The sequence below is a fragment of the Hakea prostrata genome, chromosome 5 (assembly GCF_041222555.1).
Source record: "Hakea prostrata isolate BN-2017 chromosome 5, UWA_Hpros_2, whole genome shotgun sequence".
Taxonomy (NCBI): domain Eukaryota; kingdom Viridiplantae; phylum Streptophyta; class Magnoliopsida; order Proteales; family Proteaceae; genus Hakea; species Hakea prostrata.
The window spans coordinates 40,582,737-40,602,207 of NC_142604.1; the positions used below are offsets into that span (position 1 = coordinate 40,582,737).

Here is a 19,471-nt window from a genome sequence, read left to right on the forward strand (position 1 = left end):
GTTTGCCATTGTCCGGCACTAATATCCGGGGTATCCCGAACCTATATATTATCTTCTCTTGAAAAAACTTTTCCATCTGTTTCTCCGTGATGGAAGATAATGGCTCAGCCTCGACCCACTTTGTGAAGTAATCTATTGCAACCACCATGTACTCCCGATTCTTAGGAGCTTTCGGTAGTTTCCCGACAAGGTCCATTCCCCACATCGCAAATGGCGTCGGGTTGGAGACGAATATCATGGGGACCGCTGGTAACTTTGGGACATTAGCATGTTTCTGGCATCGTTCGCACTTACGGACATATTCAATTGCGTCCTTTTGTACTGTAGGCCAGAATATTCCCGACCTTAATACTTTTTGTGCCAACGCCTTCCCGCCCATATGTGCACCACATATGCCTTCGTGGATTTCAGCTAGGGCGTAACTCGCTCGGGATGGCCCAACACATCTCAAGAGAGGATTCGTGAAGGACCTCCTATACAGGTGTTCCCCGACCATGGTGAACCGAGCGGCTTGATTCCGGACTCTTTTTGCTTCCTTTGGATCAGTCGGGAGAATGTCATCCCGAATATACGCAATCAGAGGTGTGGTCCAGTCTGGTTCCTTGCTGATCTCAAAGGTCTCTACCTCTTGGATACTCGGGCTATTTAATTCTTCAATGTAAACAGCCGAGTCCAAGTTTTTGTAACTTGCCATTGACAGTCGGGAGAGTTCATCTGCATTTTCATTCTCCTTTCTTGGTATCTGTCGGTATGTTACCCGTTCAAAGAAGGTTTGAAACTGTCCAACCTTGACCAAATATTTAGCCATTCTTTCATCCTTTGCTTCATACTCCCCCCTGATTTGGTTGACAACCAATTGAGAATCACTTCTTACTTCCAGTTCCCGAACCCTGAGGGCTCGGGCCACTCGCAAGCCTGCTATGACAGCCTCATACTCTGCTTCATTGTTTGAGGCTGGGAATTTAAACCTTATAGCATAGCTAATAGTGAAGTTTTCGGGACTACAGAGGGTCAAGCCTGCCCCCGATCCGGAAACATTGCTCGATCCATCAACATGTAGAATCCACAACTCAGGTGTTCCATCCGTTGGCATTTGGTCATTCCTCTGTGGTATAGTGCTTTCGACAACAAAGTCGGCCAATACCCTGGCTTTTATGGCTGTCCTTGGTCTAAACTCAATTTGGTACTCGCTAAGTTCCACGGACCACCCGACCATCCTCCCGGCTACATCAGGTCTTTGTAGTATTTTCTTTAATGGAAAATTAGTCGGGACAATAATCGGGTGTGATTGGAAGTAAGGCCTTAGTTTTCGTGATGCCACGAGAAGCGCCAACGCCAGTTTATCGATGTCCGGATACCGCTTTTCAGCATCTATAAGCACATGGCTCACATAGTAGATTGGGCTCTGAACGGTATCACCCCGAACCAAAACTGCACTGACCGCAGTAGGCGAAATTTCCAGATAGATCGTAAGGGCCTCCCCAGACAGTGGTCGGGCCAAAACAGGTGTTGTCCCGAGATACGTTACCAGTTGATCGAAGGCCTGTTGGCATTCCGGTGTCCAAGTGACTGTTCCCGGGCTTGTTGTATTCTTCAAGGCTTTGAAGAATGTGTTGCACTTTTCCCCAGCTCGGGATATGAACCGGTTCAAAGCGGCCACCCTCCCGGTTAAACACTGGATTTCTTTGATTGTAACTGGTGGTGTCATCCCGATCAGTGCTTGAATCTTTTCTGGATTGGCCTCGATTCCTCTTTGGGAAACCATGAACCCAAGAAACTTTCCCGAGGAAACCCCGAAGGCGCATTTTTCCGAGTTCAGACGCATTCGGTATGTCCTGAGAACATCAAATGTTTCTTCCAAGTCAGCCAAGTGTCCTGCCCGAACCAAGCTTTTTACAAGCATGTCGTCTACATATACCTCCATGTTCCGCCCGATTTGCCTTTGGAAAATTCTATTGACAGCTCTCTGATAAGTTGCCCCTGCATGTTTCAACCCGAACGGCATTACCCGGTAGTAATAACTTTCCCGATCAGTCATAAAGGAAGTGTGTTTCTCATCCTCCCGGCTCATCAAGATCTGGTTATATCCCGAGTATGCGTCCATGAAACTAAGGACTTCGTGACCAGCAGTGGCATCGATCAGAAGATCAATCCTCGGGAGAGGGTAGCAATCTTTGGGGCAGGCTTTGTTTAAGTCAGTGTAGTCGGTACACATTCTCCATTTCCCGTTTGCTTTCTTAACCATAACTACATTAGCAAGCCAGGTCGGGCATTCGATTGGTTCTATGAAACCCGACTTCTCCAATTTTTCAACCTCGACCCTGATTGCCTCATGCTTTTCAATCGCAAAATTTCTTCGTCTTTGGATGATCGGAATTGCATCCTTTTGTATCCAGAGTTTGTGCTCTGCAACCCGTCTGTCTATCCCGGGCATATCATTTGCTGACCACGCGAAGATATCCGCATTATCACATAAAAACCGGGTAAGTTCCTCCTTGAAATCGTCTGGCTGCTCTGAGCCAATAAACGTTCCTCGGTCAGGAAAGGATTGACTAAGTTGGATCCTTTCCAGCTTTTCCACGGGTTCCGCCCTTTGCATGCTTTCCTCATCACGATCATCCCGAACCTCGACGTTCATGGCCGTTCCCGAACTTTCTGGCTTACGCTTTTCCTTCAAATAGTTCGTATAACATTGTCGGGAGGCCGACTGATCTGAGCAACACTCCCCGACTCCTGATTCGGTCGGGAACTTTAACTTCATATGTCTGGGGGACACCACTGCTTCAAGTGCGTTCAATGTTGGTCGTCCCAGAATGACGTTATATGCCGACAGTTCCCGGACCACCATGAAGTTCACCCGAACCAAAGTATCTCGGGGTGACATTCCAACTTTGAGATCCAGATGGATCGTTCCTTCTGCTACTGTGGATGATCCTGCGAAACCATACAGTGGCGTTGATGATGGTGTTAACAAATCATCAGCCAACTTTAATCTTCTGAAGGCATCATACGAGATGAGGTCGACAGAGGATCCTGTGTCCACCAGAACTCGGTGAACTTCCCGGTTTGCTATTTTGACTTTGATGATAATCGCGTCATCATGTGGTGACGTGACACCATCCAAGTCAGCGTCCGTAAAGGTTATAGGCTCGGGACATACTGGATTTTGCCTTTTCTTAGGCAAATGAACAGCCCCCACAAACCGAGCCTTTTGTTTTGCCTTTCTGATCGACTCCACAGTTGGTCCCCCCATAATGACGTACACAGGTGTTTCCTCCCGATCGACCTTCTCTTTTCCTTTGTCCGCTTTTTTGTCAAGCTCTTTTGGACTGGGATCGACCTCTTTTCTTTGGCGCCGGTGAATATGCTTGGCTCTTCCCCGACTGCCTTACATATTGACCCAACTTTCCTTGTTGAATCAATTTCTCTATTTCAAACTTCAGATTCCGACAAGCATCCGTATGGTGGCCGTAATCTTGGTGGAATCGGCAATATTTTGTCATATCCCGATCCTCTGGAGGTGCACGTATCTTCCCGGGCCATTTCAACTCCTTTTTATCCCGAATATTCATCAGAATCTCTGATGGCTTCGAGTTTAAAGGAGTATAGTTTACTTGTTCACGCTTCCAGTTACTTTTTGGCCTCTGATGCTTGTCACTTGGGGATGGTTTTTCCTCACGATCTGATCTTCTGTCCCGATCTGATCTTCTGTCCCGATCTGCCTTAACCCGAGCGTCTATCACTTCATAGACACTGGCTTGCTTTTGACACCTGCGTAACAGCATGCCGTACGTTCTTGGCTTGTCTGTAAGCAAGACTTCCAGAAGCCTTTGGTGAGTAATGCCACTCCAAAGCGCACTGTATGCTACTTGATCATCAAGCTCCTCGATCTCGATGGCAACTTCATCAAACCTTTTCAGATAATCCCGAATGGACTCATTTCGGCCTTGTCGTATGCCAAAGAGACTGTCGGACGTCTTTTTACTCCCGATCGCTTCGGAACCGAGCTATGAATTTTTGGGCCAACTCCCGGAAATTATTTATTGATGCCGGTCGTAGACTACTAAACCATTTAATAGCCGGGCCCTTAAGTGATGCTGGAAAAGTTCTGCAGAGCAATTCATCCTCCCGACCTAGCACCGTCATTACCGATTTAAAGTAGCTGATATGCTCCTTTGGATTTGTTTTCCCTTCAAAAGGGGTGAAGGTCGGCATGATAAAATTCCTTGGTAGAGGCATGTTCATGATTTCGTCTGAGAACGGCTCCCGATCTACTACGTCAAGATCCTCGTCATGATCCCGATCTTCCAGTTTTCGCTCGACCTCGGCCACTCGCCTTCGCAGCCGGTTCTGCCTTGTACCCTCCTCATCGGATTCGACACGTTCCTTTTTTGAGCGAGGGTTTGTAGTCTCCTTCCTTTGGGATGGTGCCCGAGAGGTCGAAATTCTCGACCTTGAAGGTTGGGGTTGGCTTTCCCCTTCTTCCTCCTTCTCTACGATCTCATCGACCTGTTCCCGACTATACCCGGGGGCAAGGACCCTGTTTTAGGCGGCAACGAAATGCGTTCTAAAGCACTGATCCTTGTCCCATTAGGCGTGGTTTGGCGCTTGCTACGATCAGGTTGTATTTCCCTTTGTTCCCGAGTAATTTTTGTTCTCGGGATGCGCCTTGGATGTCGGGCTCCTCGCACCGTCCTGAAGGCTTTCATTAGCCTTCCAGACTGGGTATTACGCCTTGGTCCTTGTTCGACCCCAATTTGATGCACTAAACCACGTAATACCCCTTGCATTTCAAGCATGCCTTTACGTAGTTCGTCCATATCTGCCATAATGGCTTGGTCCCGGGGTCCTCGTGATGTCCCTTCTTCATTTGGATCGTCCAGAACCATGTTGTCCGGAAGTATCTCTTGTTCTTCGTGAACCGACGGATTAATCGTTTCTTCGGGAATTACTCGATCATCCCCCGTACTTTCTTGTCGGGAACGTCCATTAGTTCGTCGCACCATGACTTGAAGATTTTGTCGTTCCCACAGACGGCGCCAAACTGATGCGGATCAATTATGCTGCTGGATCCGACTGAGCCTCCTCTCGTATCCGGGACGATGAGTCCTACAAGAAAGGTTAGATGCGGGCCGGCTTGTGTGCCGGGCAGCCGCCTCCGATGGCAAAGTTAGATGATGAACCGAATGAGGTCTCGTGCAAAAGCTACACAAGATTATGCTCAAAGTGTATTCGTTGCTTACCGGAGGGGTTGATCCGTGCCTTTATAGTATGAATGTTACCTTTTATGTATTTGGTAAGTCGGCCAGACAAGGGCTGATGTTTCTCCTCGGATCGTGCTCCCTTGTTGTTAGTCCCATTCAATCAGCTATTGAGTTGACCTTCTATAACAAAGACGATTGCCATATCTGTGGCGTACGTTGCGCTTTTGGTTATAGAAGATCGGCATCCTTCCCGATTAACCGTAATGTGGAGCCCCATTCGGCCCGGACCCGATCACGTTTCATCCTGTTAGAACCGGGTGTAACCCGACTAATATGACGATGCGTATTATTTCCCACAGACGGCGCCAAACTGATGCGGATCAATTATGCTTCTGGATCCGACTGAGCCTCCTCTCGTATCCGGGACGATGAGTCCTACAAGAAAGGTTAGATGCGGGCCGGCTTGTGTGTCGGGCAGCCGCCTCCGATGGCAAAGTTAGATGATGAACCGAATGAGGTCTCGTGCAAAAGCTACACAAGATTATGCTCAAAGTGTATTCGTTGCTTACCGGAGGGGTTGATCCGTGCCTTTATAGTATGAATGTTACCTTTTATGTATTTGGTAAGTCGGCCAGACAAGGGCTAATGTTTCTCCTCGGATCGTGCTCCCTTGTTGTTAGTCCCATTCAATCAGCTATTGAGTTGACCTTCTATAACAAAGACGATTGCCATATCTGTGGCGTACATTGCGCTTTTGGTTATAGAAGATCGGCATCCTTCCCGATTAACCGTAATGTGGAGCCCCATTCGGCCCGGACCCGATCACGTTTCGTCCTGTTAGAACCGGGTGTAACCCGACTAATATGACGATGCGTATTATTCGGGTTATACCCGTTTGGTGCCCATCTTTCCGTATCACCCGTTTGGTGCCCATCTTTCCGTATCACCCACCTTCACTAAACTTTATTTATTTTGAATTAAAGACACGGACAAAATTCAAATCCGATTTGGTTTCCCACCTTCATTAAGCTTCATTTATTTTGAATTAAATAAATGGGCAAAATCCAAATCCGATTTGGTTTCCCACCTTCACTAAACTTCATTTACTTTGAAAATATTTTAGGTGATATTTCAGTTTCCAATTTGAGTTGAATTCGATTTTCCTTTCTCTTCGATTTTTATTTGAGTTGAATTCGATTTTCCTAATTCTTTTATTTCTATTTGAGTTTTATTCAATCATTCTTTATATATTTGGTGGTGGTGGGTTTTTTTTTTTTTTTTTTTTGAGAATAAAATGAATTATGGATATTTTTTTCTCCACAATTAATTAAGGGTATTACTGTAACTTGACACAAGGGTAAATAAGTAAAGAGATAAGTATAAGGGTATGTTGGGATTTTTGAGAAAATATAAAGATGCCACATCATCAATAAACTAATGAAATTTAATAGTAGAGGGCATTAGTAATTGTACACAAAGTTAAAGGTTGGGTTAGTAATTTTGAAAAGTACAGGGGATACAGTAGTAATAAAATCAAAGTACAGGGGGGCAATAGTAATTATCCCTTTATATTTTTGTTGACCTTTTTTTTTTAGAATTGAGGTCACCCAACCAACTTACACACACCTTGACTACATCTTCAGAGGGTAATTACAAGTGTGTCAATTGTATACAAAAACTGTTTATCATTACTGAATCCCACCGTTTAACCTATATTGTACCGTACAATTTAAAATTCAGTATTATACATACCAAAACCTAATTTTACAATTCAGTATAGTACTGTATAGGTTTCAGGTACTATGTCATTAGTACGCACCGAATAATGTATTGTATTATCATATATCAAAATAAAATTATCGTACCATAACATAACTGAATGACGTACCGTACTGGGGGTTATTTATGTAATTTTTATTTCTAATCTATAATTTTATTTATTTTTTGCCGTCTCTAATATAATTATGTGCTTGGTTAAATGGGGCTTTTGATTCTATAGAAAAGTAGCAATGATAGAATTGTCATTTGTTTGTTTGATCCACATTTTTCATTTCCTCTATTGGTTTTTCAAATACAATAGACATTGATACTGTTTAGTTTTTTCACACCACACTACAATGTAATTGTTTTATGATGAACAATAAGTTGATATACAACACTTTTGATTTTTTTCTTCTTCTTTTCAACAAGTACTTTACTTATTCTAATTTTTGTATAGAAAAAAGATAATATTGTTTGTTTCATTTACCAAAAGAGAACCTTATTTTGCAACGACTTTATAGAGTGACCTAGTGTCTTACTGTCTTCTTAGACTATGATTGTTCTATAAGGTTTCTCCATTTTCTAGAATGAGTTTAATTAAATCAGATGTAGCAAAATTTTGAATTTTAATAAACTTCACTCAAAAAAGAATAAGACCTCTTGATGCTTAGTCATGTAGTTTTGCTTTAGGTTTATATATTCAAGAAAAATTTTGTTTTCCAGTATCCAGTACCCATCTAACCAACTAGCCGATGCATATCTTTAATTCATTTTTGTTCTGTGTTACTTTATGTTGACTTAGTAGATATTGTTAGTAATATTAGTCTGATGAAAATGTATTAAACTCAATCAAATTGAGATATTTATATAAACTAAGAAAAAATTTATAGTGAAATTATATCAAGAAAATATGTTCTTTTGTATCAAAATTTTATTATATTTACATAGTTTTTAAGCATTCGTATTAAAGCCGTATGATATCGTTTTGTGAAATATCATTTTCATACCGTAACGCATAAATTCGGCACGCTACGGTTTCGATATCCAATTTTGAAACTCGATACAATACCGTATTGTACCGAATTACCATTATTATGCTAAATTGATACCCTTAAATAATTGTTACATATAATTTTAATATTAGGCGGACTTTGTACTTGCATGGACGGGATTCAAATTATTGACCTCATACTATAAGATGTTAGCCTTTTGCTGAAAATACCATATTGAATGGAGCATTAGAGAAAAGGGGCATTAAAGGCTCAAATGTTGATATTACACGTGGAAAAAGGCCAACTGGAAAATTCCAAAAAAAAAGAATAATTTTCAAAAAGTGAAGGGGGGGAGAGGCCATGGTTCCTATGGCGTTGAGATAGCTTAGCCACTAATCATTAAATGTATGACTGGAGAGTAAGAGATAGTATAAAAGGGGTGGAAAATCAGACTCTTAACATTCCTTTAAAAACTCAAATTACTATAGCATCTTATCTAAAACTTCAAACATATTCTTATTTCTTTTCATTTTTTTAATAGTGTTTCTTATTATGGATGTGCTTCTAGCACAATAATGGTAGCCTCTTATGTGAGGCAATAAGACGAAGGAAATCATGGTTCAAACTTCCGTCCTTCCACACATTTACCCATCACTTCTCATTCTTTGGGCCTATAAATCTTTAATCTTTGTGATTAGCTTATTAGTATTATTAATATGTTGTCCAAATGTGTCAACTATTAAACCTAAAAGGAATAGTTGAGTTGGTAAGAGGTGATTGCTTAAGGAAACGTGAAGTCTTGAGTTTGACTCATTATACCCTTGGGGCTATTCACCAGAGACATTTAGTGTTCATCTTTACTTTTAATTGAAGTTAAATGGTTTTCATTCAACACAGATAATTGACTATGTTACTGTGGATTAGTATGGACTTACGATATTAGTTAGATAAAAAACAAATAGCATGGAACCCATTGATAGTAATAAAAAGAAAAAGATAGTGTTCCTTGTCGAATGCATAAAACTAATGAATGTATAATATACATTTATAAAATACACATATAAAGAATAATATATATAAGAAAATAAAATTTATCATTGTTTAAAATTTGTTGGATAATGCAATATATATATATATATATATCATACTACTATAATAAAAGCATGTACTCTACCTTTTTCGCAAATTTTTTTCTGTCATTTTCTGTCCCTATCATTGTTCTAAATACCAATAATGTTGTATTATTTACTATTTCTTTACTTATTTTTATAAGGATAATTTAGACATTTTAGTCATTAATTATTATTAATTTATCATTAATTTTAATCCCTCTCTTAATTTCTCTCTCGATTTATCTCTTGACCTCTTTCAATCTCGCTCAAAGTCTGTCACTCTCTATATCTCTCTCCCTCTCGAACTCTCTCTCTCTGAATCTCTCTTTAAATCCCTCTCGATGTCTCTGAATCTCTCTGAATCTTTCTTTTCCCGTTTGTCTGATTTTTCTCTTTCATCTAATTTTTTCAAATTCCCAACTTTCGATTATTGCAGAATTTACCTCTGCAGAAGTTCAGTTAAAGTAATAACAGAAGAGATATTCTGCACCTTCCGTTGAATCGAAGGTAAGAGCTTCCTGAAGTAAACCCTTGCACAGTTCAAGTTCTTCTTTTGGTATATTATTGTTAACCTGAAGTAAACCCTTGCACAGTTCAAGTTCTTCTTGTGGTATATTATTGTTAATGCATGTTCACAGAAAAACAAGCTATAATGGTTGCCTTTACTTCTCTCTTCCTCTCAAATTTGAAATTTGAATTTGATGTTCAGTTATATTCGAGGAATTTATTGGGTTTCTATGTATTTGTTCTCTCATTGCAAAAAGATAATCAGAAACCGAACGATGGTGAGAAGAAGGAGATGGGGGAAGAAAGAAGATGGATTGATAATGGCGGTTTTGAAGGTCGACATGCATATTGCAAAGGATGTGCCAAGAAAATAAAGCGGTCGTCTTCTACATTTTTTTTGAATTTTAATTCAGTTGAAATTCAACAATTTGTTGAAGAGTTTCTTATTAGCTCTTCGAATTTGTTATAGAACTCGAAATTTGGATTCTGATTTATTGACTTCTGGATTCGCAAAACTCGACGTCGGCATTAACATTATTTGCTAACATTATCACTGATACGGTTAACATTATTTGCTAACATTGTTACGTTAACATTATCTTATCTTCTGGAAATTTGGATTCTTTTGAAACGGTTTTCACTGATTTATTGACTTCTGGATTCGTTGGGAGCGGACATATATAAGGGCCAAGGGAATTTTTAAAAATAATGTTAATTCTCTTATTTTTCATAATTTTCTCAATTTTTTCTCTTCTTACATGTGAAATGTTACTATTTCCCCCCCCCCCCCCCCCCCCCCCCAATATTAAGAACAATTTTTTAAGTTAAAATAATAGGCATAAATGTCATTCCAAAATATCTTCTCTTTCTATAAACGTGGGTTAAAGAAATTTTTGAAAAAAAAAAATCTTATTTGGTATCCAAAATTTTATTCCTAATTAGAAACTAACTTCTCAATCCCTATTTATTCTCTCCTCTCTTCTCTCACATCTTTTCTTTCTAATTATTCTCTTCTCTTTCTATAAAAGTGGGTTAAGGAAATTTAAAAAAAAAAAAAGAATCTTATTATGTATTTAAAATTTCATTCATAATTAAAAACTAACTCTTCAATCCCTATTTTTTCTCTCTTATCTCCTTTCTCCTTCTTTTCTTCCTATTTATTCTCTTCCCTTTCTATATGCGTGGGTCAAGAAAATTTGGAAAACAATATACTCTACAATTGTGTACTCTTTCTCTTTTTTTCCTTTTTTTTATTTTATTTTATTTTTTATTATTTATTATTCTTTGTATATGATTTTATATTCTATGTTTCTTTATTTCTTCACTGCCCGTAGTTGGGATTGAGGATATACTCTATGATTTTATATTCAAAATTTATTGATGACGACTCTTTTTAAGTTTCAAGGATCCATGTTTCATTTTAATGACAATAGAAATTTCGGCTATGGAGTGAAGCATTTCTTGTTCTGTTGTATTATCCTTCTTTTTATTTTTTGGGTGTGTTATCTCTGAATTAGTAATAGCTCGAGAGTCTTGAGTGTCAAAGTTCACAAGGAGAGGGTGCTAAAATAATTAAATTTCTTTTTGGAAAAAGTAAACGAAGGGTATGTATAAAGGTTACACATAGAGGTGTTGTTATTTAGTGGTTGTTGTAAAGTCTTTCTATTCATATGCCAGCTGTCCCTGCTTGTGTTATTTGCAACATTATAAATAGGATTATAACCTATGAATTAGTTAATTGAAAATCATTCTTCACAGTATGGCAGGTGCAGACTGATTCAGTAGATCAGAAAGCTCCTTGTCTTATTGTATTCATGTACTATAGGGAGCACATCGTTTCCGCTAAAACTGACTCATATTAATCCTCCGGATAAGTTGTATGAGTATGTTGGGTAGATCAAATGAAACGTACAATAGAAAAAGAGCATTTATCAGGTCACAGACATCTCCAATTCTCCAAGCGACGTGCATCTGCACGTGTCCTACTTTGCTAGTATATATATATATATATATATATATCATACTACTATTATAAAAGTAGGAACTCAAAAAAGATGGCTACATTTAGTTTTCCCCTATTACCCCTCTAAATTCACACAATTATCAAATTCACACAATTAAATTTACACAATTAGTATGCCTACAATTGTAAATACAAATTATTGAATTGATTTTATTTTCTAATAATTTTTTTTCCTATTTAATTTTCCAATAATTCATTCATGGCTTGACACATTATTCAAAATCATTCAAGAAAGCAAATAAGATCGATCGTTTCAATAATTATTATATTATCATAATGAAATTCAATTATCATTATTTAAATTAAATTCAATGAAACCCCTGTAAATTCAAGTCGATCGTTTCAATCATCATATTATCATAATGAAGTCCAATTATCATTATTAAAATAAAATTCAATGAAACCCCTAAAAATTAATCGACCGTTCAGCTTTGCCCAATAATCCCAAATAATCCCAATTGATTTTATTTTATAATAATTTTCTGCCTATTTCATTTTCCAATAATTCATTCGTGGCTTGACACATTATTCAAAATCATTCAAGAAAGCAAATATGATCGACCGTTTCAATAATTATTATATTATCATAATGAAATTCAATTATCATTATTAAAATTAAATTCAATGAAACCCCTGAAAATTCAAATCGATCGTTTCAATCATCATATTATCATAATGAAATTCAATTATCATTATTAAAATTAAATTTAATGAAACCCCTGAAAATTAATCGACCGTTCAGCTGGCCCAATAATCCCAAATAATCCCAAATATATTGAAGAATTCGTCCAACAGCTCCATTCTCAGTTTCATCCTCCTACCTGCAACTCTCTGCCACCGAATACAACATGTGGGGGATCTAAAATTATTGTAGAATTGCAGCTCCATTGTCAGTTTAACCAGCTCCATTCTGAGAAATCGTCATCTAACAGCACCTAGCAGCAATTGTAGAGGTATGTTAAAATCACCATTAACATAAACATTCTTAAAAATTGTTTAATTTCATCCTATTGCAGTGAACATACTTCAGTTTGATGGGTTATTCTCCACTGGTTATTTTTAGAATCTTTTAGTATGCCATTTTCCCATTATTCTACCCATATAATTGTTGTTTTTAAATATACTTTATACTGTGTGCTTTCAGCAACCCGTGGGAAAACAGGCCTAAGAACAGACAGAGAGAACGGAGAACAACTAATATTCTCCGAAAGAACGAAGAGGACCACGGGTATGTTATGATATAATTAATTTTTTTCAATTTGGTTAGGGAGACTTCTTAGAATAATGCCTTATTGCTTTGATACAACTAAGAATTGTCTACATAAGTTCTATGGCGTATTGGTTTGATACAACTAAAATACTTCAATTGTGGTTAGGAAAACCTTGCTTTATTAATGGATGAGTTTTGTGGGTGTTAGGCATTCCACATATTTTAGTATTGTTTCTGTAACAGCTAAAATACATTTGAACTCACATATTTTACTATTCTTTCTATAACAGCTGTAAGACATTCTTTACCTCTGAAAAAGCTACACCAGTTGCAAAAGGTATGTTAAAACTCTTCCCATTCTAAGAAATTATTTTCGGCCGATTCACCTACACCACTTTTAAGGTATGTTTAAATTCACTTCAGTATCGTTATCTATACATTCCATTATGCATACGGTTGAGCCTTTATGAATAGAAAATATGTTGATTGAAAACTCTTTGCAAAAACAAAATTCCCCATTTAATCTATTGTTACTTTGCATGATGTCGACACCAGTTAATATATTTTATTTATCTTCTGAAAAATTTTACTCATCCAGCTGTCTTTGTTACAACTTATTAGTATAGGTTGTTTATTTCTGTCATTTCTTACAGACTCCTAACAGGTCTTAACAACAAATAGAAATCTAATAGGAATTCTATCTTACATAGGACTCTTACTTATGTCAACATAGACTAACTCAATTTAGAGAGAAAAAAATAGAAGTAGAAACTCAAAAAAGATGGCTTATATATATATATATATATATATATATTATTTTTTTATATTTTTTCACACCAAGCAAATTGCTGATCACCCATCTTCTACCTAAACCTTGGACCCCTGTCGGAAAATACCCCCCTCCATCTTTGATAGTAGGCTTATATTATGTAATCGAAAACTCTAGAGCATATAAGGAACAAAATAAAGAATAAGAGATAGGGTTGTAGGAACAACCATATAAGATAACATTTCTATTTCTAAGTAGAAAACTCCCTCACCAGACCCTGTAGTCACAACAACCATGTTGTGAAAAGCAGTAGATCCCCAATTAAGAAAATCAAATCTCTCATTTCTCTGGAATTTAAGATCCATAATTGCATCCATTGAATTTTCTGATCCTCACATTACAAATCAAATACAACCTCTATAATATAACCTAGAAAGAACATATGGTGAATCAATTAAGCATGAAAGGAAAATAATCGCTGAATCATAGAAGAGGAAACTTAATTATATTACCTCTAAAGAAATCTTTAACCAAAACAAAACAAGGATCTCAACTATTATTACAGATTTAAGTGAACCTCCAGATAAAACAAAAATTAGACTAACCCCTAATATTTAGATAGATAACCAAGAAGCTGAGAAACCATAATTACATAAGCATCCCAACACACACTTCAAATTTAAAAAAAAACCAGAAACTACGTTAAGGAGATAACAAAAACCAATTTGGGATCACAATCGCTAGATGGATGAAGCTGAACAGGAGAAAAGTGAAAAAATAATAGGAAGGAACTATCTAATTGAAACATAAATGACAAAATACATAGCTATAAGACAACAAAACCAGATTACAGTGATGGAAAAAAAACTAAAATGGCTTACCCATCCTCAATAAGGACATACCAAGCTGAAGTTGGAGATACCAAGCTGAAGTTGTAGGGGTCATGGAAATGACAAGGCGGAGTTTGCATATTGCTGAGATCATGTTAAAAGAAACTCCTCTTAGTACGAGATGAGGCGAAAGCAGGTGAGGAGATTGCCTTGAATTGCCATTAATGAACAATAAAGAGAATGACGCCGAACCTAGAAACAGTTTCCAGAGTACTTGAAAATGCAAGGGATTAAATTCTTCTAATCCCACTACCAAGTAAACTGCCTAGGAAATCTAGATGGTTGGTTAACTGCTTAAAAGCACAGGGAAGAGCAATGAAGATATATACAACCAAGGATGAAACTACTTGGGAATCCTTTCCAACCACCCTATCAGGGTACAGCAGGCCAAAAGAAAATAAGAAGCAACAAGATAGGAACAGATTTATACAGTTTCAACTCCAAAACCTGTATAACTATTCCTGTATATTCAAATAATCTATGTTCAACAATCTGCATAAACCTCTCATAACTCATAACTGAAAGGTTGACAAAGAAGGAACATAAAACTATCAAGCAGGAGTCCCCAAGTGATGAAACGGAATAACACCTGGAGGGCAAGCTTAGGAAAAAGACGAACTACAAAAGCTACAAAAGTACCAAGCAAAAATTGCAAAGAACCAATAATTACTACATAGTTCAAGTTATACAAATATTGAAATGATTGTTTAGATCAGTGTGCTACCTTGAAGGTTTTCAGCCTTATAAATCACAAAATTACATCTTAGAAATTAACATAGGGCAAAACAGTCATATGGACAAAATGAATGGAACACTTATGAAGAATGTAAAGATTGCACATAGCAAAACAAAAGTCGCCCAATGAATCTCAGTTAACCTGAAAGTAAAATTAATATTTACTATTGGTGACTAAATTCAATTTTTACATTCAACATTTAGATGATGGTTTCCATTTTTTCATTTACCTTCCTTGTATTGAAATAAGATCCTTTCGCAGCTCAGATCATATGAGACTCTCAACAACTTCTTTATATCTTTTTGCATAACATTTATAAGAATAAAAGATCAAAACATCTGTCAGATCATGTCTTAGGCACTAGCTATAATAAAAATTTAAAAATTTAAAAAAGTGGGTTAAACCATTCAAATCAGAACTAAAATTGTAACGAAACAAGTAGCTCAAAGTTAACCTCAATGCTAAGAGCATCAGGACGAGAATGAATTCGGGAATCCAGGACATACTGTCTTTCAGACCCTCTGTTGTCGTCTGGGGAGGGGTTTTTAAACAAGAGAGAGGTGAGTCGAGTGTAGCCTCCCGGATGACCGATTTATCGGAGTCGGAGGACGATCTCTCATCGATACCCCCTGAACAAGAAGGTCACGAAGTCGATGTGAGATCAGCAGCAAAAGAAAGAAAAAGGTGCTACTCTCCTCGCCCCCTGGTAAGCCTCAAAAAAAAAAAAAAAAAACTCCCCGAACACAAACAAAATAAAGAAGAAGAGATAGGGTTGTAGGAACAACAACCATATAAGGTAACATAAGGTAATAACCATATAGGTTACATTTCTATTTCTAAGTAGAAAACTCCCTCACCAGACCCTGTAGGAACAACAACAACCATGTTGTGAAAAGCAGTAGATCCCCAATTAAGAAAAACAAATCTCTCCTTTCTCTGGAATTCAAGATCCATAATTGCATCCACTGGATTTTCTGATCCTCACATTACAAATCAAATACAACCTCTATAACATAACCTAGAAAGAACATATGGTGAATCAATTAAGCATGAAAGGAAAATAATCGTTGAATCATAGAACAACAACAACAACAACAACAACAACAATAAGCCTTGTCCCAACTAAATGGGGTCGGCTACATGGATTCTTGCCCTCCAATCAGTTCTATTCGAGGCCATGCTAGATACAAGGCCTAAGCTATACATATCCTTTCTCACCACTTCTCCTAAGGTTATCTTAGGTCTACCCCTAGCTCTTCTAGTTCCTTCAATATGGATTATATCACTTCTCCGTAAAGGAGCATTTATAGGTCTCCGTTGAATGTGGCCGTGCCACCTCAAACGACTTTCTCTAAGCTTATCACTTATGGGAGCAACTCCCAGCCCAACTCTAATATGATCGTTTCTTATCTTATCCATCCTAGTTTTGCCACTCATCCATCTTAGCATCCTCATTTCTGCTACACTGAGTTTATCTATATGATTCTTTTTAACAGCCCAACACTCTGCACCGTACATCATAGCTGGTCGAACAACGGTCCTATAAAATTTTCCTTTAAGCTTTAATGGAATACGCCGATCACATAAGACCCCGGACGCACCTCTCCACTTCATCCACCCTATTTTAATTCTTTGGGAAACCTTATCTTCCAAATCACCTCTTTTACTTATGATTGAACCTAGGTACCTAAAACAATCACTCTGAGAAATCTCTTTATCGTCAAGTATCACCACCTCATCATCTGGCCGATCATGACTAAAGTTACAAACTAAATATTCTGTCTTCGATCTACTAAGTTTAAAGCCTTTTGATTCCAAAGCTAATCTCCATGATTCTAATTTGGTATTAATCCCCACTTGGGTCTCATCAATCAACACAATATCATCCGCAAAAAAGCATACACCAGGGGACCTCATCTTGAATGTCTTTGGTTAATTCATCCATTACCAGTGCAAATAGATATGGGCTTAAAGTTGACCCTTGATGTAGCCCAACTGTTATCGAGAATTCATTACTTTGTCCCCCCACTGTTCTAACACTAGTCACCGAACCATCATACATATCCTTAACTATATTTATATATTTACTTGCAACACTTCTTTTCTCTAGTACTTGCCAAATTAACGCTCTAGGGACTCTATCATAAGCTTTTTCTAGGTCAATAAATACCATATGAAGATCTTTCCTACATTCTCTATACCTTTCCATAAGTCTCCTAATTAAGTAAATAGCCTCCGTTGTAGATCTTCCTGGCATAAACCCAAATTGGTTCTCCGTAAATCGTAGTTAAGTGTCTCAAACGGGTTTCAATTATTCTCTCCCATAATTTCATCATATGGCTCATCAATTTAATGCCCCTATAGTTATTACAACTTTGAATATCTCCTTTATTTTTGTAAATTGGAACCACAACACTTCTCCTCCAATCATCTGGCATTTTCCCTGTGCTCATAATCTTATTAAACAACTTAGTCAACCAAACTAGTCCATGGGTTCCTAAGCTCTTCCATACTTCAATTGGGATTTCATCAGGACCTTGTGTCTTGCCCAGTTTCATCCTCCTTAAAGCTTCTTTTACTTCGGACATCGAAATTCTACGTATATAAGTTCGGACCTTGGTGCCTTGGTGAAAAGTGTAATCGCTCGAAACATAAGTGCTTGAAGAATGCTCATTTAGTAAACTAGAGAAATAGGTTTCCCATCTTTTCTTAATATCCTCCTCACAAACTAATACTTTACCATCTCCATTTTTAATACATCTAACATGGTCAAGATCTCTACTCTTCCTATCCCTCATCTTAGCTATCTTATAAATAGATTTTTCCCCTTCCTTTGTGCCCAATTTATTATACAACTCTTCATATTTCCTTTCCCTTGCTTTTCCTGCAATTTTCTTAGCTTCATTTCTATCCAACCTATACCTATGAAGATCCTCAACATCTTTAGTTCTTTGCCATGCCTTAAAACTAGCTTTTTTATTCCTAATGGCAACTTGAACCTCACTATCCCACCACCACGTCTCTCTATAAGAATGAGTCTTTCCTTTTGATTCACCTAGAACATCTTTAGCCACCTTCTTAATACACATAGCCATCTCATTCCACATTGCATTGGTATCCCCTTTAAAATCCCATTTTCCTTGTTTGACTACTTCATTAATGAAGGATTTAGAGTACTCTCCTTTCAAATTCCACCATCTTATTCTGGGATAGTTTACCTTGGGCCTTTTATGTGTTCTTGGGACTAAGCACATATCCAAGACCACAAGTCTATGTTGTGCAGTTAAGCTTTCCCCCGGTATCACCTTGCAATCCTTGCACAACAATCTATCAGTCCTTCTAGTTAGGAAGAAATCTATTTGGCTTCTATGCTGTCCACTTTTGAAAGTAATTAAATGTTCATCTCTCTTTTTGAAGTAACTATTTAATATAGATAGATCAAAAGCAGTAGCAAAATCCAAAATTGAAATCCCCTCCTCATTCCTTTCTCCAAAACCATATCCTCCATGAACACTCTCATATCCTCTTTGATCTTTTCCAATATGTCCATTTAAATCACCTCCTATGATAATCTTTTCTCCTTGACGAATTCCTTGCATTAATCCATCCATACTTTCCCAAAATTCTAGCTTTAGACTTTCATCTAATCCTACTTGAGGTGCATATGCACAAATTATATTTATGCACTCTTTCTCCATTACCAGCTTGATAGCAATAATCCTATCACCCACTCTTTTAACATCCATCACATCATTTTTTAAATCTTCATCCACTATTATACCCACTCCATTTTTATTTTTTTTATCCCCAGTATACCAAAGTTTAAAGTCATCCAACTCTTTGGCTTTTTTACCCCTCCATCTAGTCTCTTGGATGCAAGCTACATTAATCCTTCTTCTCCTCATAACATCAATCAATTCTAAGCTCTTACCAGTTAAAGATCCTATGTTCCAAGATGCCAATCTAATCCTACGCTTATGGACTAGCTTCTTTACCCGCACTCGTCCACGGCGCGGGAACCCTTGCCTACTTATCACCGCATCCGGGCGCCGATGCGACGCGTCGCTTACAGGGGACGCCCTAGCTAACCCTTGCCCACTTATCACTACACCCGGGCCATAGTGTAGCGCGTCGCTTCTTTTGTCGGGGAACGCCCTAGCATAGCTTTTATCATATAGGGTCGAATCCATGAAAAAAGGTTTGGCTAGATTTTTTCCGGTGCCGGCTGCCGACCTGACGCACCAACCCTCCTCCTTTACCCGGGCAG

The 19,471-nt window shown here is 37.9% G+C and overlaps 1 protein-coding gene across 1 annotated transcript; it reads right to left on the reverse strand.

Moving 5' to 3' along the window:
* Nucleotides 1-302: 302 nt before the first annotated feature.
* Nucleotides 303-3,253, reverse strand: LOC149015981 (uncharacterized). Its single transcript, XM_089156645.1, has 3 exons — nucleotides 2,330-3,253; nucleotides 480-2,077; nucleotides 303-321 (listed from the first exon to the last, which is right to left on the reverse strand). Exons 1-3 carry the CDS (start codon nucleotides 3,251-3,253, stop codon nucleotides 303-305), a joined length of 2,541 nt encoding a protein of 846 aa, XP_089012771.1.
* Between the last annotated feature and the right edge of the window lie 16,218 nt (nucleotides 3,254-19,471).